Below are 18185 nucleotides of genomic sequence, written 5' to 3' on the forward strand. Positions count from 1 at the left end.
GATATCGTCCTCTTTTGGAAGACCAAACAAAGTAGTTTCGCTTTCACAACGAAGCACACATTGTCTTCACGACATGGCTGCAGCATCAACAATACTACAGAGAGATTAAAAAAAGTAACGCCTTCTATCTTTGCGTGAACATTTGGGCGGCGTTATGCAAATCTTCCCACATAGTGACGTAGGTATGTGGGGGCGTGTTAGAACGAGCCGTTTTAGGTACGTGTGGCTGACTCGGAACTTTTATAAAGACTATCTCTTTGGATTTGAGACTTTAGTCTTTGCAACTTTACAGATCTTCTTTATGCACCAAGAGCTTGTAACACTCCAAAGAGAAAGGAAAAATTGAAATTGCATCATATGACCCCTTTAACTTCAAAATAAAAGTGCCTGCTTTTAAAGTAGGCTATTAATAATTGGTGGGTGTACAACTGGTTAAATCATCAGGAAAGCACGAAGTAACAAATGTTCGCTAAATAATGCGGTTTGAATTGATACAATACAATTGTGTATGTCAGTTCCTCTTTCAATTTTATGCTCACATCATTTTAGTTTCTCTGCTTCTCTAACATAAATTATGAAGTACAATGTGAAAAGGTTCTTCCAAGAAGGCTTTATTTGATCACATTGTTTTTGTTTTTAACTATATATATATATATATATATATATATATATATATACTTTGTGTAGACCTGTAAACAAAAGTTATGTAGACACATACTAAACCTAGAATAAGTGTGATGTACTGTGTACTTTAGAGTATTATTTGCATGATGTAAACTCAGAGCTTGTCTTCAGTCTTAAAGGGATTGTTTACCCAAAAATGAAAATGTTGTCATCATTTACTCGCCCTCGAGATGTTCCAAAAGTGTCTATCTTCTTTCAACACAAAAGAAGATAATTTTAAGAATGTTGGTAACCAAACCGTTGCTGGTACTTGATTTTCTATACTTTAGGTTCATTGAGTTTCAGTCATGTTCAGGGTTATTTAAACACTACCATGAAAAAAAAAAGGGTTAAATGTTCACTGTAAAAATGCGGTGACAGTGAACAGTGATTCAAGTATTACAGGATGGCATATTGATATATTATAAAGTGGTATAATGTTAAAATGCAGTTGGTAAAAGAGACAACCACATGATGAATTTTCATCTTAATGACCATAAGCCATAGCTGATTCTCAAATATATAGTATGCACAGTGCACAGGGTCAAATACACATGACATTGCAATAAACATTAATTACAGAAAATGTAACGCAGAATACCCTACCGTAAACCGATTAAAAAATGAATATATATATAAAAAAACAAAAGAAGAAACAAAACTACGTTTATAAAACAATCATATGTAATGCATTACATATAGGGACTTCTGGGAATGACCTTTTACTGTTTGTCAACTTTTTTGTATACAATTGCATAGAAAATCATTGCTGTAACTCGCGAAAAACCATACATTTGACTGCATTTTACAGTAAAATTATATATAGGCTAATGTGATGTTAAACCATTTACAGATTTTCACCATGGTAAGGTGACTTAAAGTCAAACAATTAACAGGTATTTACTGTACCAGTTTTGCAGTTGTGTGTGTATTAGGGCTGGGCGATATATATCTAAAAAAATGTATCAACGATATAATGTTTCATAACGTTATCAATAATTATTGACATTTTTTATAACCTTTTTTAAAACAAAGAGCAATAGAATTTTTTTTTTACATTTAACCACTGTATTTTTAAATTAACACAATTTTTTTTTAACAGTCAAACACAAAATAAAAATGAAACAAATATCTAATTTCTAATGTTTTCTATGCAGATAAATAGGTTAAACTTTTGGCTTGTTTCCCGAGGCCACAGGAGGGCACAATGAGCAAAATAATGCAGCACATTCAATTTTCAACGCAAAGAAAATAACTGTCTATGAAAAAAACGTGCATTACATCTAAATTAACTCATATAAATCAAATATAATTTCGTAAATTGCATAAACACTTATGAACAAAACAGCATCACGTATTTATTCACGCATTGCTTAATACAATGAGCCGAATCGCCCATCACGCAGATTGCCTTTAAAAACATATGTGATGCAGTGAAAGGGAATAAACCTCCACAAATTTGTCACGTGTTTTCTAAAAGTTTAAACTGTTTTAACTTTGCATGGCTACATCTTGTGTGAGACGCGAGTGCAGCAGTCATATTTGTCCATCTAGAAAATGCACTGAATTTGCGTTCTGTGTGAATGGCTTGGTTTCGGTTTTAACCTAATCAAGATCTTCTACGCATTGAGCTACTATATTTCTCTAATATTTTGAATGTATAACGCAGCAACTGCGCGTGCGCGACTAACAAGACATTAAACTACAACGTCACTTACATCATCACCGCATCTCCTGCTCCACTGATGACGCTCCCTGACGCACACCTAACATTTGATTGTACTATTTTTGCATTCAAATGCAAATGTTTATTTTAAATTCGATTAATATATATATTTTTTTTTAATATTATTCACAATCTCCTCATCACAGGCAGGCACAGCACTCATTACAGCATGTGTTCGTGTTCGTGTTTGTGTGTGCTGTCTGCGTCACTCATTGCACGTGCCTATATCGTGCGCTATATCGAACATGTTTTATATCGTTATCGAAGAAGGTGTACCGTCGATAAGTATCGATACCATTTTATCGCCCAGGCCTAGTGTGTATACAAAATACAAAAGGTATACAAATTAAACTTATAGCAGAAATATGCATTTCTGCAAATTAAAAATGGGGCGCTCCCTATTACCACCATTTATAATGGCACTAAAATCAGCTCCTTCCCCCTTCTTCTGTAGTATCCAGGTGGATTCCCTGGACAGCAGCAGGACCCTCTGTATGGGTACTTCACTGCAGTCGCTGGTCAAGTAAGAGGGTGTTTCATTTGCTCTTCAAAAGTTATTGCATAGAAATTCTGCTGAGATTCCATAGATTAGCCTATACACATCAGTCTTTCTCATAGAAAGTTTAAATTCATTACATGCTACTTCTTGTTTCATTCTGCTGAACAACCATGAATGCATTTTTCTCTAATATGAATATTATAGAGTTGTTGATAAATATAGGTATATGTTTTTGTCTAGGATGGCCAGATATCTGCAGAGGAACTTCAGACTTGTTTGACTCAGGCCAACTTCTCTGGTGGCTACAGACGTAAGAATGTTTCTCTTAATTTACTAGAGACTGCAGAATGTACAGAAATCCCCATAATCGTAAGCTGAAAGTATTTGCAGATTTATAACTTTGCAGGTTTGTAACAATCATTCTTTGTCTTGCAGCTTTCAACATTGAGACATGCAGGCTGATGATCAGCATGCTTGATGTATCCTTCTCACTCACACTGAAGACATTTCAGACACACTGAATCGCTATGATTTTCAACACTGAATGTATTCAACTTTACTACTATGCCAACCCTGGTTCTAAATGAATTGCGCCCTTTTCTTGAACTTTTTTCCCTAACTTAGCCTTTCATCAGAGAGACATGTCTTGCTCAATGGGTTTCAATGAGTTTAAGGAGTTGTGGGCAGTGCTCAGTGGCTGGAAGCAGCACTTCATGAGCATTGACAGGGACATGAGTGGCACAGTTGACCCACAGGAAATGAGCCAAGCCGTTTCCTCTATGGGTAAAACTTCTTATGAGATGCTAATTTGGGGACCAATTCTCACCATTAACTTACTATTAAGTTAATACTATGCTTATTAATAGTTAGTAAAGTAGTTGTTAAGTTTAGGTATGGGGCAGGATTAAGGGAACTAAAATATGGTAATGTAGAATAAGACATTAATACGTGCTCCATAAAGTACTAATAAACAGCCAATATGTTAATAATTTGCATGCTAATAAGCAACTAGTAATAGTGAGAATTGGTCCCTAAACTAAAGTGTTATCAATAATTTGACTTAATAATTTTGACATATTATTTGAGCTGAACAGAGAGCATTTGAAAAGCAGTGACAATGCAGCAAAGTCATGCTCTAAAAGATCTTATAGCAAATCTATGGTAACGGTATTTTCGTAAAGACTTTAGTTAATGTGTGATATTAAGGTTATGATGTCTGAATACATCAGCCCCGTTTTTATACAAGTGCTAGATCCGAGGTCTTCCTTTAGCAGGGCTGTGGATAAATGAATAAAAAGACAGAATGGAATATCTGTAAAGCTTTTTATTTGTGCTTCCTGACAAGAAAAAAACTGTATGGATGCAATTTGATTTCCGTCTGGCTAATTAGTGGCAAGAGGTTTAAATGGAATGTGAATGTGTTTTTGAAGGTCATGGTGTGTCATGTTTGCAGGGTACAGGCTGAGTCCTCAGGCCATGAACTGCATAATTAAGCGTTACAGCTCTAATGGGAAGATCTCATTTGATGATTATGTCGCTTGCTGTGTCAAACTGAGGAGCTTGACTGGTAAGTATGAAAAATCTTAATGATTTTTTGTCTCCTTAAACTATGATTGTAAATGGAGCTTTCCATTTGGTGAACTATTAGGTTGAATTATGCCTGTTCCACATACTGTGTGAGTTTTCTGTTTAACAGATGAAATGAAGTTATTTACTCTGAATATTTTCTTAAATAATGGAAATAAAAAATGTTTTTTGGGAGGGGGTAATTGATAACTACTACAAAACTTGATCCTCATGAAAAGAGTGTTGACTGTTTCAAACATTTTTCTAATTTCCTGTTGTTAGTGCTTAAATAATCTGAAATGTGACCCTGGAGCACAAAACCAAGTCGCTGGGGTATATTTGTAGCAATAGCCAAAAATACATTGTATGGGTCAAAATGATTGATTTTTATTTAATGCCAAAAATCATTAGGATATTAAGTAAAGATCATGTTCCATGAAGATATTTTGTAAATGTCCTACTGTAAATATATTAAAACTTAATTTTTGATTAGTAATATGCATTGCTAGGAACTTCATCTGGACAACTTTAAAGGCGATTTTCTCAATATTTTTTTGCACCCTCAGATTCCAGATTTTCAAATAGTTGCATCTCAGCCAAAACATCAATGGAAAGCTTATTTATTCAGATTTCAGATGCTGTATAAATCTCAATTTCGAAAAATTGACCCTTATGACTGGTTTTGTGGTCCAGGGTCACATGGACCACAAAACCAGTTTTACAGACATACTCATAGAGTATGTGCAACAGGCTTTAGTGCAATCTGGGACAATTTTTATTTACTTATTTATTTTACACACTTTAGAAATGTATTGTCATCTCCACACTTCCAACCAACAAATGACAGCTCTCTGGAATGGTCAAGATAGTTTATTTTTATTTTTATTATTATTATTTCTTCAGGGCCGTCAATGTATGTGATTTTTAAAATCAAAGTTTGTGTTCCGGATTACCCTAATGATAATTTGACTTTCAGCAGTATTGTTTAAATTAGCCTAAGTGATTGATTAATTAAATTGACTGAACTAATTAAGTGAAATATGTTAATGTTTTTACTGTAAAACTGTCTCATGATCAGATGTGTTCAGAAAGAGGGACCAGGCTCAACAGGGTGTGGTGACACTTCAATATGATGATGTAAGTCCTCAAAACATTACAGAACATACTATAATGAAGAAAAACTGTTACTTAGGGCAAGAGAATATACTTTTTTTTTCAAAATAATTTCAGTGCAATGTAATCAGGAAAAATTATTCCCACAGAGCATAGTCCACAGATACTGCTGTTGTACACAGTGTGGGGAAAAAAGTGCACTCATTATTGAGAAAACAAAATCGTCAAAGATCAAATCTTACGATTGATCACAAATTAAGCGTCAGCGTTAGTTCTGGCAGGTCACGTGAGTGATTCTCAGCTGATCACATCTACCTATAGGAATACGACACCTATCGCGGCATTCCTATATAAGCTCTATTCAGTATTATTCAGCAGCTTTTCAGATTCAGCAGCTTTTCAGCTTGCTCAGGAGCAAATTACCCTCCTCCATCCCCAGCTCCTCCTTTCGCCACAGTCAGGACTTGGCTTTCTGATATTCCTTGCTAATCAGACTCCTTTATCTTGAATAAAGTGTTACACTTAAATATCTTTAAGTACATTAATGATATCTGCCTTGTTCTGTTCTGTTCTGTTAACCCTAGGGGGGTTATTATTGCTGCTCTCCCTGCTCCTTCATGACAGGCTGCATGGATGGGCAGGGAGGTTTTTGCCCAGAACAGAACCATACCGCCAAACCAAACTTTATGCTAAGTATCTATCATTTTGACGATAGTGGTGCTGACAGAAATGAGTGAGGAATCGCATTATTTAAAACATACTGTTCATGCAGATATTAAGTTGAACTTATGGTTTTAAAATGCATTTATAATGTACGCCTCTAATATGTGAATTTATACAGTATATAAAATTACAGTGTTGTATTTTAATTTAAACATTACTCACCCATCAACAGTTAATTGTTTAGGTGGTCCTTTAATAGTCATGTGCCCTGAGACCCGAATTGAGCTGCTTTGCAAAATGACTTGTTAGAGGAATTGTTTGATTTATTAATGTTAATATTTATTGAACATTGGTGTCATTTATCCTGTTGCTGCTGCCATGGTTTTATTTTAAACATTATAAAAAAAGTAATTATTTTTGATTATCTGCCATTAGGTAATGTAGATCTGTAAAATGATTCCATTTAAAGGTCTTAAATGTCTCTGGTATAGATTAATTTCTTTTTTGCATCTCTTTTCACAGTTCATCCAGTGCACCATGAGCATCTGAGAGAAGCCTCTGGGGTCATGCAAAGATCCACAAATGAAAAAGTGTATACTTTAGTTTGCATTTTTATAACTTTTATAAACCATTAACTTACATGTGCTTTCGTGTCATACTTTGACAATATTGTAGTACTTATACAATATAAAACATACATTTAAACAATATTGTTTGCAATTGCTCTATTGGATTATTCATATGACTAAGTGTGGAATGCCTCTACACCAATAATATTTATAGTCTATCCATTTAAAATTTAACAGATATTCTATATCAAGTTATTGTATCAAAGCAGCTATACAGAAATCCATGATAGTAATGTTTATAATATCCTCATGCCTTACAGTCGCAGATTAGAGTGGCAGTATATTATAGTATAGCACCACCATAACCAGCATCCCACCTCTGGAGTCTTGTCAGCATATATATATATACCTCCAATTCATTTGTCTTAATGTCTTAATTTGACAGTCAGTAATGAATACTTTGTCAATGTGAGGCGTGCTAAACTTCAGATCCATGTGTGAGTGCTGTTAACTGGAAGTAAAATGTTTTATTATATATCACCAAAGAATTCTTGACACTTGTGTCTGCTCTACTTTTTGACTCTGTGCAATGGCTGTTTGAAATGTTTGAGTATATTTTCATTTACACTCAATGAATTAGTTTTAAATAACACACCATTTAAGACTATTGCCTTTTTGACTTAATAAATGACAACAGAACACTTATCTTCCAGTAGTTACATCTTGTGTGACAAGTTCTTTACACAGACTAAATGTGCACACAGATATGAATGTTTTTTTGTGTATTACAATTGGTTATGTGCATTTCTTAAAACAGAGTGCACTTTTAGAAAACTCCATGTAGTAGTCTTTCACAACAAGCAGTTTGACAGACCAGTTAGTCTCAGTTCCAGAATGCAAACCCACTAAAAATTATTTTGTTTCAAAATCAACTGATTGGCTGTGAATGTGTGCAGTATGGTTTATGGTTTGTGGTTTGCAAGTGGGAGTTTGAAGGACAAAACAATTCAAAGAAAAATGTGGTCAGTGTATGCAGTAGAAAAATGATTGACACTTTAGTGCACAGAAACCTGCTGTTGTACACAGTGTGAAATTAAGAAAATAGCACTCATTATTGAGAAATGTGTATAACCAGTTCTTCACTTGGAAATCAAAGAGGTGAGATTACAAATAAGTAAAGAATTGCATTATTTAAAACATATTGTTCATCCAGATGTTAAGTTAGATTTATGGTATTCAAATTCAGTTATAATACAAGCCTCTAATATGCAAGTTATAATTTAGACATTTTAGTTTTTAAACATATTTTAATGTCTTCAAGTCATTGTCTTGTTACATCACCCAACATCTCTAAAGCTTGAATCATGAACTGCTGTCCTAACTGTCTCTTGTTAAATGCACTGATTTGATTTTGTTCTTTCACTGATGCTGTTCTTTTGTTCTTTAAATGATTGCATCAAAGAAAGTGTGCAGGCCCTAAGGCACCAAAGCAGTGCTAGACTATGATGTTTCCACCATGCTTCACAGTTGGGAAGAGGTTTAGGTGTTGGTGTTCAGTGGTCTTTTCTCTCTAAAAAAGTTTGACAAAAAGGATGACGTTTTGTGGACTTGAATGTGCAGGTTTTTGAGATTGTGGGCAAACATGAGACACGTCTCAATAAAACCACACAGCAGTGGTTTCCTTTCATTCACCCCATTCCTGTTTAGTTCTGATAGTGGACATATGAACAAAAACTAGGTTTGTCTTTCTCACCTCTTTCTGGATTTCCCATTGTGTGATCTTTGCAGGGTGTTCACTCCTATGCTGAAAAATAAAAATAATTGATGTAGAATTTACTTTGAAATTTCAATCAGAAATTGCTTATAAATTTCACAAATAACTACAAAGAAATTTTATTCTTTTATGCGGAAAGACTGAATGACTAATTTCTTGTAAAACACTCCAATAATCTTTATTTACCACTTTGAAAAAAAACTCAGGGTTATGTATGTTTTGTGCTAGATATGGGCTCATTTTAGGTGTAGTGGTATAGGCCTGACTGATGTTGTTTGAACATTAGATTGTTATCAATTGCAGGAGTTGTAAGGTGGTGTCAGGAATATGGACCTGTTTTGTGTTTGTTTTTCTCCTCGTGCTCCCTGTGACCTAGTTTCTCCTATGTTTCATTGTCTCACTGATTTCAGGTGTGTCTCGTTAATTACCTTGTTTAGTTCAGTACTTAAAGAGTTGTCTGCCCCATGTTTCCTTGTCCGGTGTCTGATGTCTCTATAGCTGTGTCCCAATGTTGAGTGCGCAGCCTCCGGAGTGTGCATTTAAAGTGTGATTGCATCACAGCTGTGCGATGAAGGCTTTCCCAATGTTGAGTGCATGGCCTCTGGAGTGCGCATTTGTGACCCTGGTCTACAAAACCAGTCTTAAGTCTCTGGGGTATATTTGTAGCAAAATTATTGATTTGTCTTGTATGCCAAAAATCATTAGGATATTAAGTAAAGATCATGTTCCATGAAGATATTTTGTAAATTTCCCTACTGTAAATATATTAACACTTAATTTTTGATTAGTAATATGCGTTGCTAAGAATTTATTTCAATCAGAAATTGCTTATAAATTTCACAAATAACTACAAAGAAATTTTATTATTTTATGCGGAAAGACTGAATGACTAATTTCTTGTAAAACACTCCAATAATCTTTATTTACCACTTTGAAAAAAAACTCAGGGTTATTTATGTATGCTTTGTGCTAGATATGGGCTCATTTTAGGTGTAGTGGTATAGGCCTGACTGATGTTGTTTGAACATTAGATTGTTGTTATCAATTGCAGGAGTTGTAAGGCGGTGTCAGGAATATGGACCTGTTTTGTGTTTGTTTTTCTCCTCGTGCTCCCTGTGACCTAGTTTCTCCTATGCTTCATTGTCTCACTGATTTCAGGTGTGTCTCGTTAATTACCTTGTTTAGTTCAGTACTTAAAGAGTTGTCTGCCCCATGTTTCCTTGTCCGGTGTCTGATGTCTCTATAGCTGCTCCGGAGTGTGCATTTAAAGTGCGATTGCATCACAGTGGCGCGATGAAGGCTTTCCCAATGTTGAGTGCATGGCCTCTGGAGTGCGCATTTGTGACCCTGGACTACAAAACCAGTCTTAAGTCTCTGGGGTATATTTGTAGCAAAATTATTGATTTGTCTTTTATGCCAAAAATCATTAGGATATTAAGTAAAGATCATGTTCCATGAAGATATTTTGTAAATTTCCCTACTGTAAATATATTAACACTTAATTTTTGATTAGTAATATGCATTGCTAAGAATTTCATTGGGACAACTTTAAAGGCGATTTTCTCAATATTTTGTTTTTTTTAAATATTGAGTTTCAAATAGTTGTATCTTGGCCAAATATTGTCCTATCCTAACTGTCCTATCCTATGATGTATAAATCTCAAGTTCAAACAATTGACCCTTATGACTGGTTTTGTGCTCCAGGGTCACATTTGAAGTGCGATTGCATCACGACGAAGGCTGACGTAATTCGAAAGCGACATCAAATGTGCCCTCTGTTACCCAGGAAAATGAAGTGTACATCTGATGGACACTTCGCACCCTACCATATACCAGAATTCATAGCGCTCGGATGATGACGGTGTTTATATTCAAAGAACATGGAGGATATGAGAGATCTGTGGGGGAATTCACATTGAAATGTAAGTATTGTGTTTTCATTCACTCAAATACCTAGTGAAACAAGTGTTAAAAGCCAGGTTTTTTTAACACAAAGCCCACAAACAATAAGACAACCACTATACAAGGCAATAGTCTTTCCCTTTGTTGTGTTTTTGTAGTGCTGTCATGCAAGATATGTCCACAAATGTTTAAACCAAACTTGAGCACTTCAGTATTTTGTATGCATGTCCTGCTGTCATATTTTCTAATGTTGCACCAATTTGTACATATGTTTAAATGTGTTGTACATATTTTCAAAGATTGCACCACTGCCTAAATATTTTTCATACGTGTTTCCATTTTCTCTTGTTTTAGGACTATTCTGGAGAAAATGAGCCTGCTGGGGAAGGACTTAAAAATACAAAGTAAGCAAGTTAATAGACACATTTTTGCTGAAATTCATTGTGCTGTTGTTGTTAACAGGTATGATTTATTTGCTCTGCCTGAGGATTGCAAGTGTCCTGGGACAGATGAGGGAGTGAGTGAAGCTACTCCGGGAGGATATCAAACTCCAGAGAGAGACAGAGGAGAGAAGAGCACAGGAGAGCATGGAGAGAATGGAGAGACAATAAATTATTTATTAACCCTTCTCTCAAGAAGAGAAAACAGTGGAAAAAATGGGTACACTAAAACTTTTTTTATGTCACATTGTCAATAAAACAACCTAATTTCTGTAGTTTATTTTTGTGGTGTAAGTTAAAAATGAGATGAATTAGTTGTATACATTATTCATTTTTGTAATGTAATTTATTTGTAAATGAGCCCGAGTACTTTCTGTACATTTTGTATTTTTTGTTATGCATATTCACATGTGTAAATAAAAGGGAAGAAATGATGTACATTGTTAATTTTTTTTAATGCAGCTTACAAAACATTCTTCTATACGTTTATTTTTTTGTCCTGTAAATAAATTTTTTACACATTAAAACAAATTGTTCTATACATTACTGAAAGTATTTTTTACAACTATTTACAACATACTATTTACAACATAGCTTAGGTTGAACATCAGAAAAACAACATAAATTTTGAGCCCAGCCCTGCCTCCATGTGTTCTGGGGTCTTTGGGAGGTGAATCTCTTGGTGAATGGCCAGCACCTCGTCAGCGACTCGGAGGACAGTGGAACGAGGCATGTCAAACACTCTGGAGACCACCCTGAATGATGTACCACTGGCCAGACAGAAAAGACACACCAGGGTCTGGATTGTGACACTTCTCAGAAGATCCAGCAGCACTGTCAGGGCCTCCCCTGCTCAGCCGAAAACCATTAAAAAACCCGTCCAGCGCTGGCACATTCAGCTTTATCCTGCAGTACAGGGGTCTGGTCTGATTTAGGGAAAGAAGGAAAAGAGAAATTATTTACAGCTATGACAAAGTAATTGGTAGAAGAAATATTGAGGTACTTTAGTAAACTACTTTTAAGTACCAATACCATACTGGGGAAAATCTACTATCATATTTAAAACATTAGCTAAAGGGATAGTTCACCCAAAAATTAAATTCCAAACTTGGAACAACTTGAGGGTGAGTAAATGATTACAGAATTTTCATTTTGGGTGAACTATCCTTTAAGTAAAAGTATTATGTTGCATACTCTAATATACTTAAGGTATTGAAAGTAAAAGTAAAGTATTGTTCTGAAAAAGAATTCATCAGGATGGTTTGGCATTAATATTACTGCTGCAATACTGTGTACGTTGCATTTTACTTCTGAATATGTTCAAGGTTGTTAAATTTAAAGTTGCCTACTTCATATACTGTTGGGTAGTTTAATCTGCAACAATGCATCATGTTGTAAAATACCATATTTTTGTAGTGTTGCTGTCCTGTGAGAAAAAAATTAATAAAACTTAGTACTTCATATTTGTACAAGAATACTTAACGAATGTACTTCCTTACTGTCCACCACTGATTTTTTTGAATAGGAAAGTAACAACATTTATTCTCAGAATATTAACAAATTGTTGCTATCTATATCAGAGGCTGCATCTTAAGGACTCGGAGCGGTCAAACAGAGCACTGTTCAGCTGTGACAGCTGCCACTGAACATTGAGCTGTACAATGCCCTATTTTTATTATTATTATTATTTACAGTTTTATTTTTATGCTTAACTGCCTAAGAAATCCGGGTTTTAAACCTGTTTACATATGATTACCATGGTCAAGACAATAAACTATATAAAATTGCACCTTTGTAAGATATCAGTCAGCCTTTGAACTGCTGTGTGTGTGTGTGTGTGTGTATTTTGTAGTTTTTCATATGTATCATTACATTAAATGCAGGTATTGCTTGGTCCTTCGTGCACTTCGGAGGCGTGGCCTACAAAGTCCGTACACTCCGGAGTCCGCACACTCAACATTCAACACTCCTCACAGCTTATGTGCTACATGTGTCTCCAGCCTGACCTTTGTTTCCCTGTGTCTGTGGATTATTAAAGACTGTTGATTGTGGCATACGTGACAGAACACCAGACCTAGACAAAAAGTATAACGGCGTGTTCCCCCTCCGTTTGTTTCTGAGTTTTATTCAGTGTTTTGTTTTCTGTTTCTCCCCCATGGACCACATATCCCACCCAGAGTACCTCCTCCTCCTGCTGGAGCAGGGGGAAAGATTGCTCGAGGGGCATACCAGACTGTTTCTGGTCATCGCCCATCTCACCAGCTACCCGGACGATGTGCTCTGCGCATTCTACGATGCCAGACTGAACCCCGCGTGCAGAGTGCCATCGTCCGAAGATGGCCCTCTAATGTAATTTATTTGTAAATGAGCCCGAGTACTTTCTGTACATTTTGTATTTTTTGTTATGCATATTCACATGTGTAAATAAAAGGGAAGAAATGATGTACATTGTTAATTTTTTTTAATGCAGCTTACAAAACATTCTTCTATACGTTTATTTTTTTGTCCTGTAAATAAATTTTTTACACATTAAAACAAATTGTTCTATACATTACTGAAAGTATTTTTTACAACTATTTACAACATACTATTTACAACATAGCTTAGGTTGAACATCAGAAAAACAACATAAATTTTGAGCCCAGCCCTGCCTCCATGTGTTCTGGGGTCTTTGGGAGGTGAATCTCTTGGTGAATGGCCAGCACCTCGTCAGCGACTCGGAGGACAGTGGAACGAGGCATGTCAAACACTCTGGAGACCACCCTGAATGATGTACCACTGGCCAGACAGAAAAGACACACCAGGGTCTGGATTGTGACACTTCTCAGAAGATCCAGCAGCACTGTCAGGGCCTCCCCTGCTCAGCCGAAAACCATTAAAAAACCCGTCCAGCGCTGGCACATTCAGCTTTATCCTGCAGTACAGGGGTCTGGTCTGATTTAGGGAAAGAAGGAAAAGAGAAATTATTTACAGCTATGACAAAGTAATTGGTAGAAGAAATATTGAGGTACTTTAGTAAACTACTTTTAAGTACCAATACCATACTGGGGAAAATCTACTATCATATTTAAAACATTAGCTAAAGGGATAGTTCACCCAAAAATTAAATTCCAAACTTGGAACAACTTGAGGGTGAGTAAATGATTACAGAATTTTCATTTTGGGTGAACTATCCTTTAAGTAAAAGTATTATGTTGCATACTCTAATATACTTAAGGTATTGAAAGTAAAAGTAAAGTATTGTTCTGAAAAAGAATTCATCAGGATGGTTTGGCATTAATATTACTGCTGCAATACTGTGTACGTTGCATTTTACTTCTGAATATGTTCAAGGTTGTTAAATTTAAAGTTGCCTACTTCATATACTGTTGGGTAGTTTAATCTGCAACAATGCATCATGTTGTAAAATACCATATTTTTGTAGTGTTGCTGTCCTGTGAGAAAAAAATTAATAAAACTTAGTACTTCATATTTGTACAAGAATACTTAACGAATGTACTTCCTTACTGTCCACCACTGATTTTTTTGAATAGGAAAGTAACAACATTTATTCTCAGAATATTAACAAATTGTTGCTATCTATATCAGAGGCTGCATCTTAAGGACTCGGAGCGGTCAAACAGAGCACTGTTCAGCTGTGACAGCTGCCACTGAACATTGAGCTGTACAATGCCCTATTTTTATTATTATTATTATTTACAGTTTTATTTTTATGCTTAACTGCCTAAGAAATCCGGGTTTTAAACCTGTTTACATATGATTACCATGGTCAAGACAATAAACTATATAAAATTGCACCTTTGTAAGATATCAGTCAGCCTTTGAACTGCTGTGTGTGTGTGTGTGTGTGTATTTTGTAGTTTTTCATATGTATCATTACATTAAATGCAGGTATTGCTTGGTCCTTCGTGCACTTCGGAGGCGTGGCCTACAAAGTCCGTACACTCCGGAGTCCGCACACTCAACATTCAACACTCCTCACAGCTTATGTGCTACATGTGTCTCCAGCCTGACCTTTGTTTCCCTGTGTCTGTGGATTATTAAAGACTGTTGATTGTGGCATACGTGACAGAACACCAGACCTAGACAAAAAGTATAACGGCGTGTTCCCCCTCCGTTTGTTTCTGAGTTTTATTCAGTGTTTTGTTTTCTGTTTCTCCCCCATGGACCACATATCCCACCCAGAGTACCTCCTCCTCCTGCTGGAGCAGGGGGAAAGATTGCTCGAGGGGCATACCAGACTGTTTCTGGTCATCGCCCATCTCACCAGCTACCCGGACGATGTGCTCTGCGCATTCTACGATGCCAGACTGAACCCCGCGTGCAGAGTGCCATCGTCCGAAGATGGCCCTCGAGTGGATTTTGCCGCCTTTGTGGAGTGGATACTGGCGAGAAACGTATCCCTGTTCCGAGGAGGATCTTGCCAGTTCCGCTCCAGACCTAGAGTCCAGCCCATCATCACCTCGCTGTGCGGAGCTCAAGCCCGAGCCCACTGTTGACGGAGAGCCCAAAACCGCCGCGACTGACGAGCCATCGATGCAAGGAGCGACAGAGCTGAGGATCGCTGTGGAGCCAGAGCTGTTCATGACGTCAGTCCAGGTGCGAGAGCCGGCAACAGAGCTTGCCACGAGGGAAAAAGCTGTGGACTGCGAGATCGCGGAGAGGAGCTCCGCCCCCTGCACCATGGCTGAGGGTGAGCTGAATGTGGATCTGGGACTGCTGGACTTCAAGGGAGAGTTCGTGGATGTATATGCTGATCTGCCCCCTCTCCTCCCTCCTTCGTCGGAGCCCTCTGTCAGTCCTGTTCCCATGTCCAGCCCAGAGAAAGACTCTGTTCCCAAGTTAAGCCCAGAGAGGGCTCCTGCTCCTACGCCCAGCCCAGGAAGGGCTCCTGTTCCCCAGTCCAGTCCAGAGAGGGCTCCTGTTCCCACATCCAGCCCAGAGAGGGCTCCAGTACCCAAGTCAAGCCCAGAGAAAAACTCTGTTCCCAAGTTAAGCCCAGAGAGGGCTCCCGCTCCTATGCTCTGCCCAGGAAGGGCTCCTGTTTCCCAGCCAAGCCCAGAGGGGGCTCCTGTTCCTGAGTTTAGCCCAGAGAGTCCAGCTCAGAAAGAGACTCTTTTCCCGAGTGCAGCCCTGTCGTCCCCCCTGTCAGTCGCACACCCCGTACTGGGAGTCACAATTTGGTGTCTTGTCCCTGTCTTGTCCAAGGTCATGGATTTTGTCATGACAGGGAAAGGTGAGAATGATGAAAGAGAGCTCAAACCATTCACGTCTCGACGCCATGAACTTTCGGTGCAGTCAGGCTGTTTGTTGTGGGGAAGGAGAGTGATTATTCCACCAGCTCTGCGTAAATCAGTGCTGAAACAGCTACATGCGGGACACTGTGGAATGGTCCACATGAAAGAGATCACCAGGAGTTACTTCTGGTGGCCAGGAGTGGATGGCCAAATTGAGGAAAAGGCAAGAACATGTACGTCATGTCAGAGCATACGCAATGTACCACAACTGGCACTGCTGCACCCGTGGGAATATCTGGAGAAACCATGGCATCGCATTCATGCTGATTTTGCAGGCCCAGTCGAGGTCAAAATGCTGTTGGTTGTCACTGATGCACACAGTAAGTGGCCTGAAGTGGCTATCATGAAATCTACCTCAGCTGATAAGACAATTGAGAAGTTGGGAGAAATTTTCAGTAGATTTGGACCACCCGTGCAGTTTGTCTCAGACAATGGACCCCAATTTCTATCGCATGAGATGGCCACATTTCTGCTACCAAATGGGGTACAACATATTAAGTCATCGCCCTACCATCCTGCAACAAATGGGCTAGCAGAAAGGTTCGTCCAGACCATGAAACATGTTTTGAAAGCTTCTATTGGGTAAGGCACATTTCATCAACGCCTTCATAACTTCTTGCTGTGCTATTGCAGTACTCCACACACAACTACCAAAGTGTCGCCAGCTTATTTGCTGTTCAAACAAAACAAATTTATTATGCATTAAAGTCCAAGAACATTCGATGCAAACCCAAAAAAGGCCGCATCTAGCTTATAATCTCTTGAATATGAAAACACAACAAATCCATTTGTCTTAAAATGGTGGAACATAGTGCAGAACAAAGTGCAGCCATTAAGTTGCCCCAACAGGGTATTGTGTATCAAAAAGTTAAATGAAAATGAATGAATAAAAATAAATAGAATGAAGAAAATATTACATCTAAATAATAAAAAAGGTATACCTGAAAGAAAATTACGCATTTAACTGTTTGCTTACCAGCATTCTGCAAAATATCTTCCTTTGTGCTCAACAGAAGAAAGAAACTCATAGATTTACAACTTGAGGGTGACACAATGATGACACAATTTCCATTTTTGGGTGAACTTTCCCTTACGTAAGCAGTGAAGGTACAAGTAGTTTTATAAATTTACATAAACATATTTGCATGCTATACTTTGTGATGTAAATATGTAAAATATCACATATTTTATGAATAGGCACATATTGATTAGGTCAAATGGATTAACCCTGACAAAAGTCCTTGATATTCATGAAATGAATGATATTCTTTTTAAAATATATGCTTATTTAAATAATTATCATGTGTAGTATAACACCAATTAGTGTTTGTTTATTTATTTACTTATTATTGAACATGTAGGTATTTTCATTTTAGTATTTTCATTCATGTTAGTTAAATGAAAATAATTAAATGAAGAAAATATTACATCTATATAATAAAAAAGGTATGCCTGAAAGAAAATTACGAATTTTTTTAGGCCCATAGTATTCAATGGCTGACTGTAGTAGGTGATTTCATATAATAATGTAAATGTAAACTCATTACTTGTCTGAATTTCAACATTATAATGGAATCATAAGGAAGGGCTCCTGTTCCCCAGTCCAGTCCAGAGAGGGCTCCTGCTCCTACGCCCACCCCAGAGAGGGCTCCTGTTCCCCAGTCCAGCCCAGAGAGGGCTCCAGTACCCAAGTCAAGCCCAGAGAAAAACTCTGTTCCCAAGTTAAGCCCAGAGAGGGCTCCCGCTCCTATGCTCTGCCCAGGAAGGGCTCCTGTTTCCCAGCCAAGCCCAGAGGGGGCTCCTGTTCCTGAGTTTAGCCCAGAGAGTCCAGCTCAGAAAGAGACTCTTTTCCCGAGTGCAGCCCTGTCGTCCCCCTGTCAGTCGCACACCCCGTGCTTGGAGTCACAATTTGGTGTGTGTGGGCAGTGCACAGCAGCCCTGAAAGCCTGGAGGCTCAAAAATGCCCGCCCACC

At 37.6% G+C, this 18185-nt stretch overlaps 1 protein-coding gene across 1 annotated transcript in view; it reads left to right on the top strand.

Annotated features, from left to right (window-relative positions):
* LOC107551732 (sorcin-like) overlaps nucleotides 1-7550 on the top strand; it is a 9084-nt gene extending 1534 nt beyond the window's left edge. Inside the window, exons 2-8 of the mRNA XM_016233458.1 lie at nucleotides 2844-2912; nucleotides 3129-3198; nucleotides 3324-3367; nucleotides 3524-3671; nucleotides 4342-4455; nucleotides 5533-5591; nucleotides 6753-7550. Of these exons, the coding sequence (XP_016088944.1) occupies nucleotides 2844-2912; nucleotides 3129-3198; nucleotides 3324-3367; nucleotides 3524-3671; nucleotides 4342-4455; nucleotides 5533-5591; nucleotides 6753-6779 (531 nt within the window). The 3' untranslated portion in view covers nucleotides 6780-7550. The remainder of the gene's footprint in view (nucleotides 1-2843; nucleotides 2913-3128; nucleotides 3199-3323; nucleotides 3368-3523; nucleotides 3672-4341; nucleotides 4456-5532; nucleotides 5592-6752) is intronic.
* The last annotated feature ends 10635 nt before the right edge of the window (nucleotides 7551-18185 follow it).

Source organism: Sinocyclocheilus grahami, unplaced genomic scaffold, assembly GCF_001515645.1.
Source record: "Sinocyclocheilus grahami isolate Dianchi unplaced genomic scaffold, SAMN03320097.WGS_v1.1 scaffold431.1, whole genome shotgun sequence".
Classification (NCBI taxonomy): Eukaryota; Metazoa; Chordata; class Actinopteri; order Cypriniformes; family Cyprinidae; genus Sinocyclocheilus; species Sinocyclocheilus grahami.